We start from the raw sequence: 15,424 nt of genomic DNA on the forward strand, positions 1-15,424 counted from the left end.
GCAGCGAGGGTAACCCAAGTCAGAAAGAACCTACTTTTCCTTTCAGAGTTTGAATTCGGCACATTTCTATGTGTCTGGCCCTCCTTCATCCAACTTGTTATCAGAAATTAAAACAAACCCTAACGTGTAATTAACTTGATTTGGAAGAGGAGTAACGCAAGCCAGAAAAATGAGCCGCGTTGTTTTCTGACTCGTGATCTGGTGACAACTCGTAGTCGTTGGGGTTCTGCAGAGAAAGAGAGGCCACGATGGTGTGTGTGTTCTCGCTCATAGTATTTCCTTCTTTTTAAGAAATTGATTCAGCAACAGCAACAACAAGAAATTAACATGATGGTGGAATCTGTTGAGTCCACACACCGCAGGGCAGTGTGGCAGCTGGAAACCTAGAATTGATGCCCAGTCTGGAGGCTGTGCGCCCCCACAGTCTTCTTCTCTTAGGACCTGCAAATTATTGGGTGAGGTGCCACCACCGTAGGGAGGGTAATCTGCTTTACTCAGAGTCTCTGGGTTTACATGTTAACCTCATCTAAAAATACCTCCGCAATTACCTCTAGACTCCTGTTTGGCCAAGTCTCTGGGAACCGGGCTTATGGAGTGGACGCATCCAATGAGCCCCCCCTGACTGGTCGCTGAGGTTTGCCTTGGGAGGGCAGGTGGCTGAAGGGCGGATTTTACCCAGTGCCCTTGGCCCAGAGTCCTCTGCCCGGCCCTGTGCCTCAAGTCGAGTGCAGATTCATCACTGTCTGCTGTAATGGATGCAGCATCAAATCGACAGCTTTGCTTAGGGGAGGGATTTCTGCATGACGCTTGGAAGAGGAAATCCCCTAGCTTTGATCTTTGGGAGTCAGCCTTTTGCTTGACATTCCCTTTCTTTCCCTGCCCTTTGTTTTCCATCCTGAAGTGCAAATGTGAAGGGCCCTGTTTGCTTTTAGCCACCGGATGGCAAACACCTCTGGACCAGTATCAGTGACTTGCCGCTTTGCTTTGATCCGCACTCTGAGCTTGGAGGAGTTTCTTGCTTGGAGGAGTTTGCATGGTCTGTGGCTCCTGAGCCTGTTCCTAGAAAAAGGAAACGCACTTAGGTGAGGAAACAGCTGGCCCGTGGAGAAATTTGATCTGGGGCTCGTGTCCATTGTTCTCTGGCCGCTTCCTGCCTTCCCCTGCTCGTTATCTCCCTCCTGCTTCTGGAAGGTGTGTGAGAATTGAGTCTTTGGCCTCTTTCCCACTGAGTGCTCCCCGGCCAGAGCCTGCAACAGCAGGGTGCTCACGCCCCGCATGAACAGCTGGCTTCCTGCAGCACCTCCTTGCTCTTGGGCTGCAGAGAACAGGGGTGCTTTCAGCTCCGTGCAGGAGGGCACACCCGGACGGTCCACGTTCCTATTCCTGCTTCCCGTTCACCCTCACGTGGGACGTTAGCTCTTGCCACGGGGTTATTTTCCCTTCTCGTCTTCCTGAGTTGAGGCACTTTCCTCCTCCCCCAGAGTTGGAAATCAGCTGCATTTTTGCCTGAGCTGTAACCGCCCTTTCTCACCGGGGGTCAGGTGTGGCATTTAAAAGGCAGACTCCGCAGCAGCTTCTAGGTGACTCCTACTCACTGCCTGCTGGTGGGAGGAGGGGGACGTGGATGATAATCTGCAGGGAAGGCTGAAAGAACATTCTGAGGTTTTCTCTTTTTCCAGATATTCTAGACTGATGAGTGGACTTGAGCCTTTGGACAGTAAAGGCATGCATTCTTTCCTGGTCCCTCCAAGACAGGGTTTCTCAGCCCCCTCCCCCATTCTTGCTTCCCTCATTTGTAATTCTAAGGACACAAATGAAATACTAGAAGCCATTGTAATAGCTAAGATTTTTTTTTTTTTACCCCCAAGAACTAATTTTTGCCCTCCTGGAGGTGATGGGGTCCCTACTGAGAATTCGCCCTCTAAGGAAGCCATGTTTTAGAATGGTAAGTGCGCCCCCTTGTGGACCAGGCAGCTTGAGCATTATCCCAAGTAGTTCTAGAAGCTTCTAAGATAGGTGCTTTTATCATCTCCACCTTATAGACAGGAAATGGCAGGCGGCTAGGGAGGAAGGACAGGGCAGCATGCCTCGTACAGGAATCTGCCCACATAACAAGAGCTGTGTGTACACACCAGATGACTAATGGGGTTTTCTTTAAACTAAAACTCTTGCTTTAAACTGAGTTCCCTGCCCCAGTGATGCCTGAGGGAGAGCCTGGGTATTGATGCACCAAGGTCGAGGTAGCCGGGAGGCTGATAACAAGTTCTGGGGGATGAATGTGAACAAATACCAGACACCTAATTGTGACAGGCTCTTCTGTGGGCTGTTTGCTTATGACTGTCTGTTTAGTTCAGTATAAAAAAGAGCAGGGAGCCTCCCTGGTGGCACAAGGGGTTAAGACGCAGCACTATAAAGCTAACTGCAGCCACTGCAGCACGAGCTCTAGCCACAGCCAGGGAGCTACCCACGTGGTACAGCAGACCTCTCCTGTCTCCCCGCTACACCCCTCAGCAGTGGATTTCAGTCAATCTGCTTGTTCTGTTCCCCACTCTGTCTCTGGTGAGTCCTCTTACCCCCCCCCCCACCCGCCGGCCCCGCACCTCTGGCCTGTACCCCAGTCTTGTATGCATAAATAAATAAATCTTAAAAAAAAAAAAGGGCAGCTGGAAATGGGATGGCAGAATGGTTAATCCGAGTGCTGTACCCGCCATTCTTAGATCATCGCCCCGTAGTCTAAATAAACATGCTTCTGATAGATTCAATCCTCGTCTCTGCTCATTGGCATAGTAGTGACAGGCAGCAGGACCTGGCATTTCCGGCCACAGAAACCCAAGCACAGCGAAGTTGTGACTTGCTGGGATCACACAGCTATTAACTCACAGAGCTCTAGTTCAAGTCGAGATTGATGTTGAGTCCTCTTACTCACTAGGCTCTCCTGGAAGAGTGTGGAAACAAGCAAACTGCCTTGATCCCTTTTTCTCTTAAAATTTGAGATGGACTTCCCACACCATAAAATTTACCCTTTCACAGTGTAAATTACAATTCAATAGTCTTTAGTACATTCACAAAATAGTGTAAACATTCCTATTGTGTAATTCTAGAATATTTTCCTTATCCACAAAAAACACTCACTTTCTGTTCCCCTTGTGTCCAGCCCCTGACATCTGCTAATCTACTTTCTGACTCCACAGATTTGTAGGTTTTGTCTATTTCCTATAGAAAGTTCCTATGTGGCGTCCCTCATTAGCATGAAATATTCAGGTTTCATCTGCCATAATGTATCAGTACTTCATTCCTTTTTTATGACTGAATAAAAAAGGGCTGCGGGAGTCAAGGTGACCGGCTTCCTCAGCAGGTGTGTCCTATCAGGGATGTAACGCAATCAGTTCTTTAAGTTTGCAGAAATGCAGTTGGAGCCAGTTAATGGTTGATTATGAAGAGGGGGACATATGGAGTGTAATTCATTTAGTGAATTAACAGTTAATCCTAAAGAAGGAATACAATTCACAGTGGTCAGAGTTTAATGGCTAATTCCTAAATTTTCTGCTGTAAGCTCCCATCAAACAGGACTGAAAAAATGAGCACTTTCATGAGTGACGAATAAAACCAGTCATCACCAGAAAACATATTAGTTACTTATCCTAGCAGTCCCTCCATTATATGCAGGCAATGGAGTTTTGATCCCTTAGAATCTATAATTAAAGACAAGAAGCAATGAAGATGAAGATGCATTAATTGTTGAATATTTAGGATAACATTTTACATGTCGATGTACCTTATGTAAGAAAATTACATCCAATGTAATTTTTATAAAAGTTACAGTTTCTGGGGCCTCCCGAATGGTGCAAGGGGTTAAGACTCAGCACTATGAAGCTGTCCACAGCCACTACAGCATGAGTTCTATCCCTGGCCAGGGAGCTGACCCACATGGCGTGGCAGACCTCTCCTGTCTCACCCACTGCTCCCCTCAGCAGTGTATTTCAGTACATCTGCCTGTTCTGCTCCCCATTCTGTCTCTGGTGTCTCTCACACACTCCCTGCATCCCTGGCCTGCACCCCAGCTCTTGTATGCATAAATAAATCTTAAAAAAAAAAAAAAGTTTTTCAGTTGTAGTGCCAGGAAGGCACGGGTGAAGGAGAGTCCTGGAGCCCTCGGAGGCTTTTTCAGGCTTTTGTTGAGCTTTTGCCAAGTACACAGCAGGCAGGGATGGTGGGGGTGGCCTGCAGGCTAGCAGGCCTCCCAGCCCCCGGTGAATCTTCACTCTTTCTGGGCTCTCCTGCGTTCTCTCATGGTCTCGGTTTCTGTGGTTCTTCCCTCCGCTTCTGTTCTTGTTCTACTGTTGCTCTTTCTTGTTCTGCTTCTTGTTCTCTCTGGCGTTTCCATGATGCCGCCCTTATAAGCGCAGTCTCAGTCCAGGTGCACCCACCTATGCATGCCCAAACCCCACTCCAGGTGCCCGCCATCAGGCATGCAGGTAGGACTGCAGAGATCCATCATAATGCCAATGGTAGGGGGCAGAAAAGCCTGATAATTTTCACTTACCCTACATCAGTTAAGTAAATTGTTGCTACTCATGGTCTATTTCTATTTTACTCAGGTGCTTAGAGTGATTTCTGATATCCTATACACAAAAATTATTTACTTTCTTGATAGCGTCCTTTGAAGTACAGTTGTTTTTTTTTTTTTATGAAGTCTTTTTTGTTGTTGTTTCTTCTACATTTGATGTCCTACCTGAGATGCCACTGAAGTCTTTGACTGCATTCGGGTTAACTTTTGTACCTGTCTTACATGGTATGGGGTAGAGACATGGTATGGGGTAGGGACCCAGCTTCATTTTTTGCAGGTTACATCCAGTTGTACCAGCGTTTTTTGAAAAGATTATTCTTTCCTCATTGAATTGTCTTGGGAGCTGTGTCCAACAGTTTGTCCATAAATGTATGTTTATTGCTAAAATCTTGATCTAGATGTCTATCCTTACATAATTAGGCCTTGATGTTTGAAGCTCAAGTTTCCAGGCTGAGCAATGAACCCTCAGAGCAGAAGTAACTTGACTTCAGGCAACTCTGCCCAACCTGTGTGGGTTCCAGATTTACCCCAGCAGTTGGCCTGGCAGTTCTCCATCATCTGCTCAACTCTTCGGTGTTTTTAAGATGCTTTATCCATTAACTGTCCGTTATTCATTGTTTTCAGCAAGATTTCTAAAAACTTAGCCCATGTATGTGAAAAATGAGATTCAGAATTACGAATCTATAATTATGAAGTTTGGGGCAGTATATCACTGAGAAAATTTTCGGGGGGAGTATGGGAAACATTCATGGCATTTTAGGAAAAGATTGAGATATTCACCATTGCTTTTAAAATGGCAAAAAATAGCAACTTTCATTCCCTGTGTATTTTTCCTTTTCCAGCATTTTGCTGGGGGCATTATGTATCTCACTAACAGGAAAAACCTTTAAGATGACTGATAGTAATATCATTCCTGCTTGAAGATATTGGGCATTAATATCGTCATTAGTACTGGTTTAAGATATTCGGTATTGGGGCCTCCCTGTGGTGCAGGGGTTAAGTCTCAGCACCATGAAGCTGTCCACAGCCTCTGCGGCCTGAGTTCGATCCCGGCCAGGGAGCTGACCCACATGGCGCAGCAGACCTCTCCTGTCTCTCCCTCCCGCTGCTCCCCTCAGCACTGGATTTCATAGATCCACCTGTTCTGCTCCCCAACTGTGTCTCTGGTGAATCCTCTCACCCCCACACACCTCTGACCTATACCCCAGTTCTTGTGTGTGTAAATAAATAAATCTTTAAAAAACAGATGTTAGGTAGTAATAATAAAATCAGCCCTCCTGTTTTGTGAGAGGAAGCCGAGATGGTGAGGAGGCTGTAACGTCCGAGATCTGAGCTTTGCTGAAGGACAGGCAGCTCCCACAGCTGAGTTGGACACAGACCTGGCTCCCCCCAAGAGCGAGACCCTTAGCCCAGGCAGTGCTCCTTTTCCGGGTCTTTCTTCCATATTCTTCTATGTGAACTGGAAGGTTTAAAGGGCTGTCTTGACTGCTCTCATTTTCCCAGCCCCCTTGTGGTGGAAATGAGAAAAGGACAGGCCAGTGGCCTGAGAGCCCTTGGCACTTATTCTAGACTCTCAGCAGCTGGAGGACTCCCCTGGGGAAGTGTGTTGAAAACCTCTGAGGGAGGGGACAGCATCCACACGCCCCAAGTTCTGAGCCTCTGGGCTTGGGCCACACTTTGAAAAACTGGTCTCCAGGTTACGTTATAAAGCACTGGACATTTGTGGACTTGTTTTTTCAATTCCCTGTTACTGTAGGGTAATTTTTTTAAAAATCAAATTTTATTGGGCCTCCCCTGGTGGTTCAGTGGTTGAGCGCTGGGCTGTGAAGCTGCCTGCAGCCTCTGCAGTGCAGGTTCATTCCCCGGCTGCCCGCGAGGGTCCCACATGGTGTGCAGACCTCTCCTGCTATGCCCGCTGCTCCCCTCAGCAGTGTACTTCGTCAGTCTGCCTGCTCTGCTCCCCGCTCTGGCTCTGGTGAATTCTCTCACCCTCCCGCGCTTCTGACTGTATCCAGTGCTTGTATAAATAAATAAATAAATATTTTTAAAAAAATCAAATTTTATTGATTTGCCATTCATGTCCCTAGTTAGGACTTGTGTGTTTTCCCAGTGTCTGGGGAACGGCCCTTTCTCCTTTTTGTTCCTGGAAAGTCAGTGGAGACTTCAGATACTTTGAAGTGACAGGAGTTGTATTTGAAGGCTGGTCAGCCCCCTTGTCAGGCAGACACGAGGAGGCGGGTCCAGAACAACTGTTAAGAAGCTGCAAATCAAAACTACCATGAGATACCATCTTACACCAGTGAGAATGGCACATATTAAAAAAACTAGCAACAACAAATGTTGGCCAGGTTGTGGAGAAAAAGGAACTCGCCTGCACTGTTGGTGGGAGTGCAAACTGGTCCAACCACTATGGAGAGCTGTGTGGAGATTTCTGGACCTACTAAACATAGAGCTTCCATAGGATCCAGCAATTCCACTCCTAGGTGTTTACCCAAAGGACACAGAAACATCCATTCCAAAGAGCACCTGCACCCCTATGTTTATAGCAGCACTGTTTACAATAGCTAAGCTTTGGAAACAGCCCAAATGCCCAAAAATAGATGACTGGATCAAGAAGATGTGGTACATATATACCATGGAATATTACTCAGCATTCAAAAAAGATAAACACATGCAATTTGCAGCAACATGGATGGCGCTGGAAGGGATTATGCTCAGCGAAATAAGCCAAAAAGAAAAAGAAAAATACCGGATGGTCTCACTCATAGCAGGAATCTAGAAAACTTAAATAAGGGATCAGGAAAATGAATAACTATAAGATAGTGAAAATCAAAATCAACAAAAAACTATGAACCAGAGACACTTTTTGGGGGGTGGGGGGTGGGAGGGGAGGGATTGGGGTCAGAATGGGGGGGTTGCAATTGTATGGGGAATATAAAAATAAAATTTATTATTTAAAAAAAAAAAAAGCTGCAGCATCCAGCTGTGTCTGGCAGTGAGCGTAGTGGGGAGCTGCGGGGTAAGGGGTGTCTGGTTATCTCAGAGGGGTCTTAACCTCTTCTCTCACCCACTTTTTCTCAGATTGTCAAGTGGTCAGACTGCTGCTTGCCCTTAGCTTGCAGACCTGGGGAGCCTTATCAGTTAATTGCCCAAGCCAGCGTGGACGACTTCAGCAAGCTGGGGGTGGCGTTCCTGGAAGAGAGACTCCAGATAGCCCATGGACTGGCACCCCAAAAGATCATCTGTAAGTGACTGTCCGCAGCAGGACGTCAGGGGGTGGCTGGTTGTGCATGCCTGTTTGGTGTGACTCGAGCGCACAGCTTACTTGTTCACTGTAATTCAGTCAACAGGTTGGTTTAATCATAATGGCATAAAATTCATAAATGTCAGGTTTCTTTTTTGGAAGTGCTTATCCCTGAGTGTGTCTTTAATGCTTTTAAAATTTTAAACACCAGACACTGGCTGTGGTTTCCATGCACTGAGCAATAGTCTAGCAGCTGGTTGTACTGTGTTATCTTGGGTGAAATAAATGCCGTGCGGCCTTTTCCTGGGGTGTGCTTGCACATGCCATGGGTGGGCCCCTTTCTGGTTTCATCATGATGTAGCAAGAGTGAAACTGGGGAGTCAGTCTATGGCATCACCTCACTCAATCTCACTTTCCTCACCGGTCAAGTAGGGAACTGAGGTTTTGGGGTTTGTAGGGAAAAGGGTTTGGGGAGACTGCATCTTCAGGGCCCTCCTCCTGGCCAGGGAGCACTGGTTCCAAAGGATACTGATTAATGCACAGGGCTGCCCTGGGACACAAGTCGTGGGTGCAGGGTGCAGGGGTCTGAGCTGCATGGGGGCTGTGGAGCTGACCCCGCTGTCTGTTCTGTTCCCGCCTCAGCGGTGCACTTGCACGATTCCACGCTCAAGGAACTGAAGGGTCAGGCCTCACACACGCAAGCCCCCACCCTGCCGCTGAGCCCCACAGCTTTCGGGAAGAGTCAGCCTCAGCCAGACGGTATGGAGCACATGGTCAAAGATGAGCCCCAGGTCAGGCCGGGGCCCAGGGACGCCCCTGGGAGCGAGCCTGCTGGGGAGAGCAATCGGGGAGCAGGCTCTACTGAGCACTGTCACTTACATCTGTCCAGTTGCCACGAGTGTCTGGAGCTTGAGAACAGTACCATTGAGTCCGTCAAGTTTGCATCTGCAGAGAACATTCCAGATCTTCCCTATGATTACAGCAATGGCCATTTGGAGGATATTGGTGATACCATCTGCCCAGAGAGAGAAGGGAAGAGAGTCAACATCACAGGAAAGGCCCCCAACATCCTGGTCTATGTGGGCTCTGACTCCCAGGAGACGCCAGGCAGGTTCCAGCAGGTGCAGTCCCTCCTGGCTGACTGCGTGGAGCCAGACTGCTACACGCTCTACCACCTCTCTGAGGACAGCGCTCTCCAAGACCCGTGGCCGGACAACTGTCTGCTTTTGGTCATTGCTACCCGCGAGGCTGTTCCTGAAGACCTGAGCCAGAGGTTCCTGGCCTACCTTGCTCAGGGCGGCAAGGTGTTGGGCCTGTCTTCACCCTTCACCTTTGGGGGCTTGAAGGTGACAAGCAGGGGCGCCTCGCAGGAGACCGTCCAGAACGTGGTTTTCTCCAAAGCCGACCTGAGCCAGGTGAAGCTCAGCGTCCTGGGCAGTGGCTGCGTTTACGAAGAGGGCCCTGGGGAGAGGCCCAGCCTGGGCAAGCTCCAGGGCCGCCTGGATGGTGAGGAAGAGGACAGGCTAATTGTGCAAGTGCCTTTCGGGACATGTGGAGGAGAAGCTGTTCTCTGTCAGGTACGAGGCCCAAGTCCGGGAACCGCGTTTTGGCATCTGACAGGGATTCGCTTACAGGTGTTGATAGTGTCTGAGCTGTGCCCTACTTTTGACCCCTGGCTGCGAGTCAGGGTGTGAATATCCTGTCTTACCAAAATACATGTGTTGGGGGTTGGGGGAGACGAGGCCTTCTGGGGCTGGGGTGGCTGTCTAACCAAGGGTGAGTCAGAAAATTCTTTCCAAAACTCACCAGCCTGCTCTCCTGCTCCAGGACTCACTTCGGCCCATCCAATTGAGCTTTCACTTAATGTGAAGGATTTGAGAGCTCCAGGCTGGGGAGCCCCAACATCAGTGACCCTTCTGTTAGGAGGTGACTGTGGAGAGCAGGGATTTGCCCATCGGGCGCGGTGGCTGAAGGCATCTTCAGCTTCAGTTCCTCTCTTCCGACTTGTCTCTGTGAAAATCTAGAAACTGAGGGAAATGTTGCCAGATAGAAGACCGGGGTGACTTGAGCTTGTGGCCTGTAGTTCCTCAGGGAAGAAAACAGGGACAACTTCCTCCCACCCCAGGGAACCTGGGCTCACCTGATATCTGTTCCCGCCTCCACACACCTTTTTCCTTTTAGCTTTTTTGTTTGTGTTGAGCGGGAGAGACTTCCAGATTCCTTATCATTGCCAATCTTGTAATGCCTCAGGGCAGTTGTGTTAGTGCCAGATGAACACTCAAGGGTTTGATGACCTCATGAGCAAAACTAGGCAGAGGTGGGCGTTTTGCCCAGAATACTCCCCAGGAGGAGTGTGAGGGGTTTTTTGTTTTACTACAGGGATGTTTGTGAGCCAGAGAGTTGTTTCCTCTTAGCTGTTTTGTTTTGTCACTTCACATGCTGCTTCTTTCCACCCCTTCTAGAAGCTATGTCTCTGGGGTTTTCTGACCAAACCTTCTCCAAGGGGGTATAGTTGGATTTCTTTTCTATTCTAAGGGCCACTCATTTGTCCCTGAGCTCCTCTGGCAACAATGCACATAATTAAGAAATCTGACAATGAGCTTGACCCGCGTGGGCTTCCTGCAGGTCACAAAGCACATGCGTGAGTTTTGGGAAGGCCTGATGAACGGGCTGCTTCTCTTGCCCTCTGCAGATACGGTAACCAGAGTAACTAGCTATGCATTTTCAGAAAATCCACTAAAAACCTGACTTCCGAGAGCTGTATTTCAGCTTTGAATAGTGAGTTGTCCCTCCCCCGTGCTCAGACCCTGCTGGAAAATCAATTGGGCACCGTGTGATCCGCTTCTCCGGGTGAGACCGCAAAGCTGCTGGCTGCCCCATTTAAATTGACCCCATTTCTGTCATAAAATTCAATACCGCCCTCATCGCCCCAGGAAAAAAGGCAATCTGATGCAGCTTCAAAAATCGGATTCAGAGGCTTAGAATGCCACGTTTGATTTTCAGGGACTTCCAGGCTCCACAGGCAGGGGCCCTGTTTTCTCGTCGGCCCCGTATTGCTGCTTACCCCACGGGAGAGCGCCCATAAATGCTATCACAGGCTGGTTAGTTTCCTCCTCCCTGTTCAATTTCATCGTTTTCATCTTTGCCATAAATCGAGTAGTGATGTAACCCAGTCAGAGGAGGCCAAGTACGTGAAGGGCTCCTCACAGCTGCAGGGAGGGGCCTCCTCCCGGCCAGGAGCGTGCCACGGCCTCGTAAAGGGGAGGACACTGCCCTCTGCTCGTCTGGCTCAGCTCTGCAGGAACCGAGGCTGTGGACTTAGCTGACATCCGATTTTCCAGGGGGCCGGGGGTTTGGCTGGAGGTTGTCTCTAGCATGGATGGAAGACTAGCTGACTTTCTTCTCACTTAGCTGAGCTCATGGCCCCATAGTGCTGCTGTGACAGCCATTTCTCAGCCATGGCACCCCCATGCTCAGGCTGGACCTATTTTCTGGGGTGCAGCCCTCTGGGCTTGGAGGGTGTATGCAGCACCTGGGGCCTTCCCATATTTGCCAGCAGCACCTCCCACTCCTGTCGTGACAGGAGACATTCCAGTTTAGCCAAAAAGTCTTTTTATTTCATTTTTTAAAGTTTGATTTATTAATTAAAATTTTTTGAGTGGAAACAACAGTGGTTTAAAACACTGTGCGGGTTTCAGTGCTATTGCTGGACACCTGTGCGCACTGCATTAGGATCCCAGCAGAGTCTGCCTCCTGCCATCACCTGCTCTTGACCCCTTCACCCGACTCTCCCTTCCCCTCTGGTGACGCCAGTCTCTTGTCTGTGTTTGCTTTGCTTTACTTCTTCATATTCACCTATGAGTGAAGTCATATGACGTTTTTCTTTCTCCATTCTGACTTCTCCCAAAAAGACTAGATTTCGGAAGAAGCCAAGATGTAGCAACGAGCCCGTCACTGTGTAACAGTGTCACAGCCAGAGGAGGAGGCCCGGGTATCACCCTTCTGTCCTGGGAACTGAGGTGCTGGGCCAGAGCTGGCCTCTCTCCCCACCCTACCCAGAGCTGTTTGGGGGACAGACTTGCCGCTGTGGCTCCACGGGTGATGCGGGCAGCCCTGGGCTGCCCGGGTTGCCGAGTCTTGCTGGACAGGCTCTGTGACGGGCTCTGGCCCAGCTTTCACCCATCGCGCCATCTGCACAGTCTGTTCCGCTTGGTTCCACTTAGATGGGAATCGAGAGATTTCTTGTTGCTCAAAGCCTGTGCCTTTTGTTCTCCTCTGGCATGGGGTGGGGAGTCTGCATGATGGACACCTGCAGCTCACCCTGGAAAAGCAAGACAGTCTAAAGCAGGTGCCCTCAGGGGCCTCTCTGGGCGCCCTGTGGGTGCTCGTGTCCAGTTATGTCTGATTTCAGACTAGGAGCCAGAATGTTCCTTCGTGCCAAGGCCCAGGCTTGGCGGGGGTGAGGGTGGGGTTCTAGCACCAGGGGGCAAGGAATTCCAGTACTTTCCTTTGCATCTTCTTATTGCTTGTCATTACTTTTGAAATGCTCAGATTCAGGGTTTATATATTGCTGGTAATTAGAAGGGTCCATGGTCAAACTTCCAGAAAGGCCGATGGCACATGCTCTGTCTCGGCGTGCCGGGTTCCAGCTCACAGGTCCGTCTCCTCCTCAGGTGCACTTGGAGCTCCCGCCTGGCACTTCCCTCGTGCGCACACAGGAAGACTTTGACCTGCTCAAAGCCAGCAATGCCAGGCGCTACGAAGTCCTCGAGGAGATCCTGACGGCCCTCGGCGTGAGCTGTGACGTCGGACACCTTCCTGCCTTAACACCGCTGCACCTGCTGTGTGCCGCACAGGTGAGTGTGGGGAGAGGCCCTGGGAAGCCCCCCTTCCTTGCCGGGACCCTTGCCTCAGTCCTTCCCCTCCTGAGGGCTTGGTTTGGATTTCTAGTTTAATTTTCTGTATCTGCTTTGGAGACCAGCCTGGCCTGGAAGCCTTGGAAAGGCTGACTTTCATGGTGTTTGTAAGGGGAGAAGCCTTGGGGCCTCCCAAGGAGTCTGAATGTTTTGGCTCTCCTTTTTAGGGGTGAAAGGGTCCCTGTTTTTGGTGTCAGGATTGTCCTGACGGGGAGCTCTCGCGTGCTTCTTGCATGCAGATGCCCGCCATCTTGTGGCACAGGAGGCTCTGGACTCCAGTCAGACCTTCTAGCTTTGTCCCCTAGACGCATATGTGGTCAGGAATGCACTCAGGAGGGCTCCTGGGTCTTTGCTTTTGATGCCGTGAGCCACCTGCTTTGAGCAGCTCCTGCCCTTCCCCGTGCCCCAAATGCTGTTGGCTTGTTGTCGATTGTGGCAAATCATCATGAGGGTCTGTTTCTGTCTGTCCTAGTAGGGGAATTTGTGTGTTTAGTGACTGTGGGGTTTCAGCAAATGCCTAACAGTTCAGGTGATGCTAAGTACTAAACATACCTGCTTTCCCTTGAGAAGAACAAACCATGCCTCCCCCGCCCCCAGCATTCCTGCAAGAGGAGGAGTCCTTCCTGGGTCATACTGTGCTCCCGAGGTAGCCAGAGGGAGAGCTTGGAACTGTGGCTGAGATGTGCTCCTTTGGAGAAGACAAATGCGCGTTTAGCATCAGGCTACCTCGCAGGGTTGTTGGAGGACTAGATGAAATAATACACCTGCAATTGTGTTCTTTAAGTGCTGTTGCAGCTACTACTACTGTTTTTGTATTGTTGGACTTATGATGTATTAATTTTATAGTCTATTCATTTATATAATTTATTAATCTATATTTAATATTCCATTAATAGTATACTACATTAATCTATGTGTAATATTCAGTTGTATTTATACATGTTATAAATAACTTATATTGTTTAATATGTAGTCAGGTTTTGTCATAATGTGGTGATAGATAACAAATATAGTTAACATATAAGTACATGATCCATGTTGTCACATAATATATATTTTTTGTATTATATTAAATTTATACATTTTGATAAACTATTATACATTATATTATATTACTGAATAAGGTACAAGTGTATAACATGCCTAAGAAGTGCCTGGTGTCTAAAGACTACAGGTCATGCTTTTTGCTTAAAATATTAATAATACAGCAATGGCTGATGCTTTTCATTCGAGAACCGTTCTTGAATTTCATTCTCGCCACACAGCTTTGGGCCAGTTTGCACTGAGGTCCTTCAGGGAATTAGTGGCGCAGCTTTGGTTGGCACCTTGCTCTTGGCAACTCGAAGCTCCGCATCATTTATGTCTGTTTCACATGTTTAGTTAATAGGAGAAAAAACTTCACTTTCGTCTTGTGACTTATTGAAAAGCTCTTCCTGAGAACCCACCTGTAGCCTCCCACCTTGGGGGGCTGGGCAGAGCATGAGCTGCAGCCCCCACCCCACCCCCAGCGGTGTTGTCACTCGCTCTACAGAGCAGAGAGCACAGGGTGGGGGGGTCATTACTCCCCGGGGGGGGTGCGACTCCCCCTTGTTTCCTGAGGGCTCGTGGGTGAGGAGGTGGCAGCCTGCTCCGAGGCCCAGGAGCTAGACAGGCCCGGGGCCTTGCTCCCTCCCTTGCCCCCAGGTCTGACCGGCTGCTGCTGGGTCTCTGGGGCTGTCGCCCAGGGAGGAAGAAGTGGCCCCGGCCACTCTCCTGTGGACTGAGCTTTGGCCTTTCCTATGTCGTCTGTACCACGGGCATGACCATGGGTGTGCGGTCAGCAGGACTGTGCGGTGTGTGCTGGCATGAACAGCCCCAGATACAGCAGGTGCTTCTAGTGTCTCCTTCCGGCTGGGGGTAGTGGTGGGTAGTGGTGATTCCCCTGTTGATGGTCACCCCCACTCACACCATGGCTCTGAGGTGCTTGAATGGGGTTAAAGCCAACGTTTGTTCTGCGTACACGTTCGTCTCTCCGTAGACTCTAGGCCTCCCGAGCGCCTTACCTGACAGCTTTGCAAGTCAGTGTCGCGAGTGTCTGCTTCTCGCTTTGAGTCCTTCCTTGGGTCTGGCTCACTTTGGGTGGCCCCACCTGGGCCCTTGTCCTCCCCACAGCTCCCCGCTGCGTTTCTTCTGCTCTGGGCGCCCAAGGTGCTGGTGGGTGTTGTCTTTTCTGGTGTCGTAGAAGACCTGGAAGCTGCTGCGGGAGGAAATGGGAGGAACCAGGGTTCCGGATCGGTCCCCTGGAGCCACATTCTCCAAGGGAGCAGGTGTAGGCAGCTTTGCCCTCGGTGCTGGTCTCTGGAGGCAGCTGGCGATTCCCGCTCGCCCCGGTGGAGCCGTCCTAGCACCTGCTCTGGTGCTGGGACCTCAGGTTGGCGGGAGAGTTGGGTTGCCCTTTCTATTTGCTTTTCTTTCCCCATGGCCTTTTTTTTTTTTTGGTGGGACCCTCGCCGGTGACCGGGGAACAAACCGGCGCTGCACAGGCTGTGGGCAGCCTCGCAGCCCAGCGCTCAACTGCTGCTCCACCAGGGGAAGCCCCCCATGGCCTTCTTAATAGATCTCAGTGCCCCATGGAATCAAGTGCCCTGGGCGGGGTCTTGCCACCCTGGTCTCTGTGGGACCCAGCCTACCCCAGGCTCATCCCTCCCTCCTGCCTGT

General features: G+C 49.8%; 1 protein-coding gene across 1 annotated transcript in view; it reads left to right on the forward strand.

Moving 5' to 3' along the window:
• Nucleotides 1–1,876: 1,876 nt before the first annotated feature.
• The window catches only part of HLCS (holocarboxylase synthetase), a 122,285-nt gene continuing 108,737 nt past the window's right edge, over nucleotides 1,877–15,424 (forward strand). Inside the window, exons 1-4 of the mRNA XM_054700284.1 lie at nucleotides 1,877–1,945; nucleotides 7,649–7,811; nucleotides 8,454–9,388; nucleotides 12,485–12,667. Coding sequence (XP_054556259.1) covers nucleotides 1,895–1,945; nucleotides 7,649–7,811; nucleotides 8,454–9,388; nucleotides 12,485–12,667 — 1,332 coding nt within the window. The 5' untranslated portion in view covers nucleotides 1,877–1,894. The remainder of the gene's footprint in view (nucleotides 1,946–7,648; nucleotides 7,812–8,453; nucleotides 9,389–12,484; nucleotides 12,668–15,424) is intronic.

This window comes from Talpa occidentalis, unplaced genomic scaffold (genome assembly GCF_014898055.3).
Source record: "Talpa occidentalis isolate TD23 unplaced genomic scaffold, MPIMG_talOcc4v2.1 talOcc4.4, whole genome shotgun sequence".
In the NCBI taxonomy this organism is placed as follows: Eukaryota; Metazoa; Chordata; class Mammalia; order Eulipotyphla; family Talpidae; genus Talpa; species Talpa occidentalis.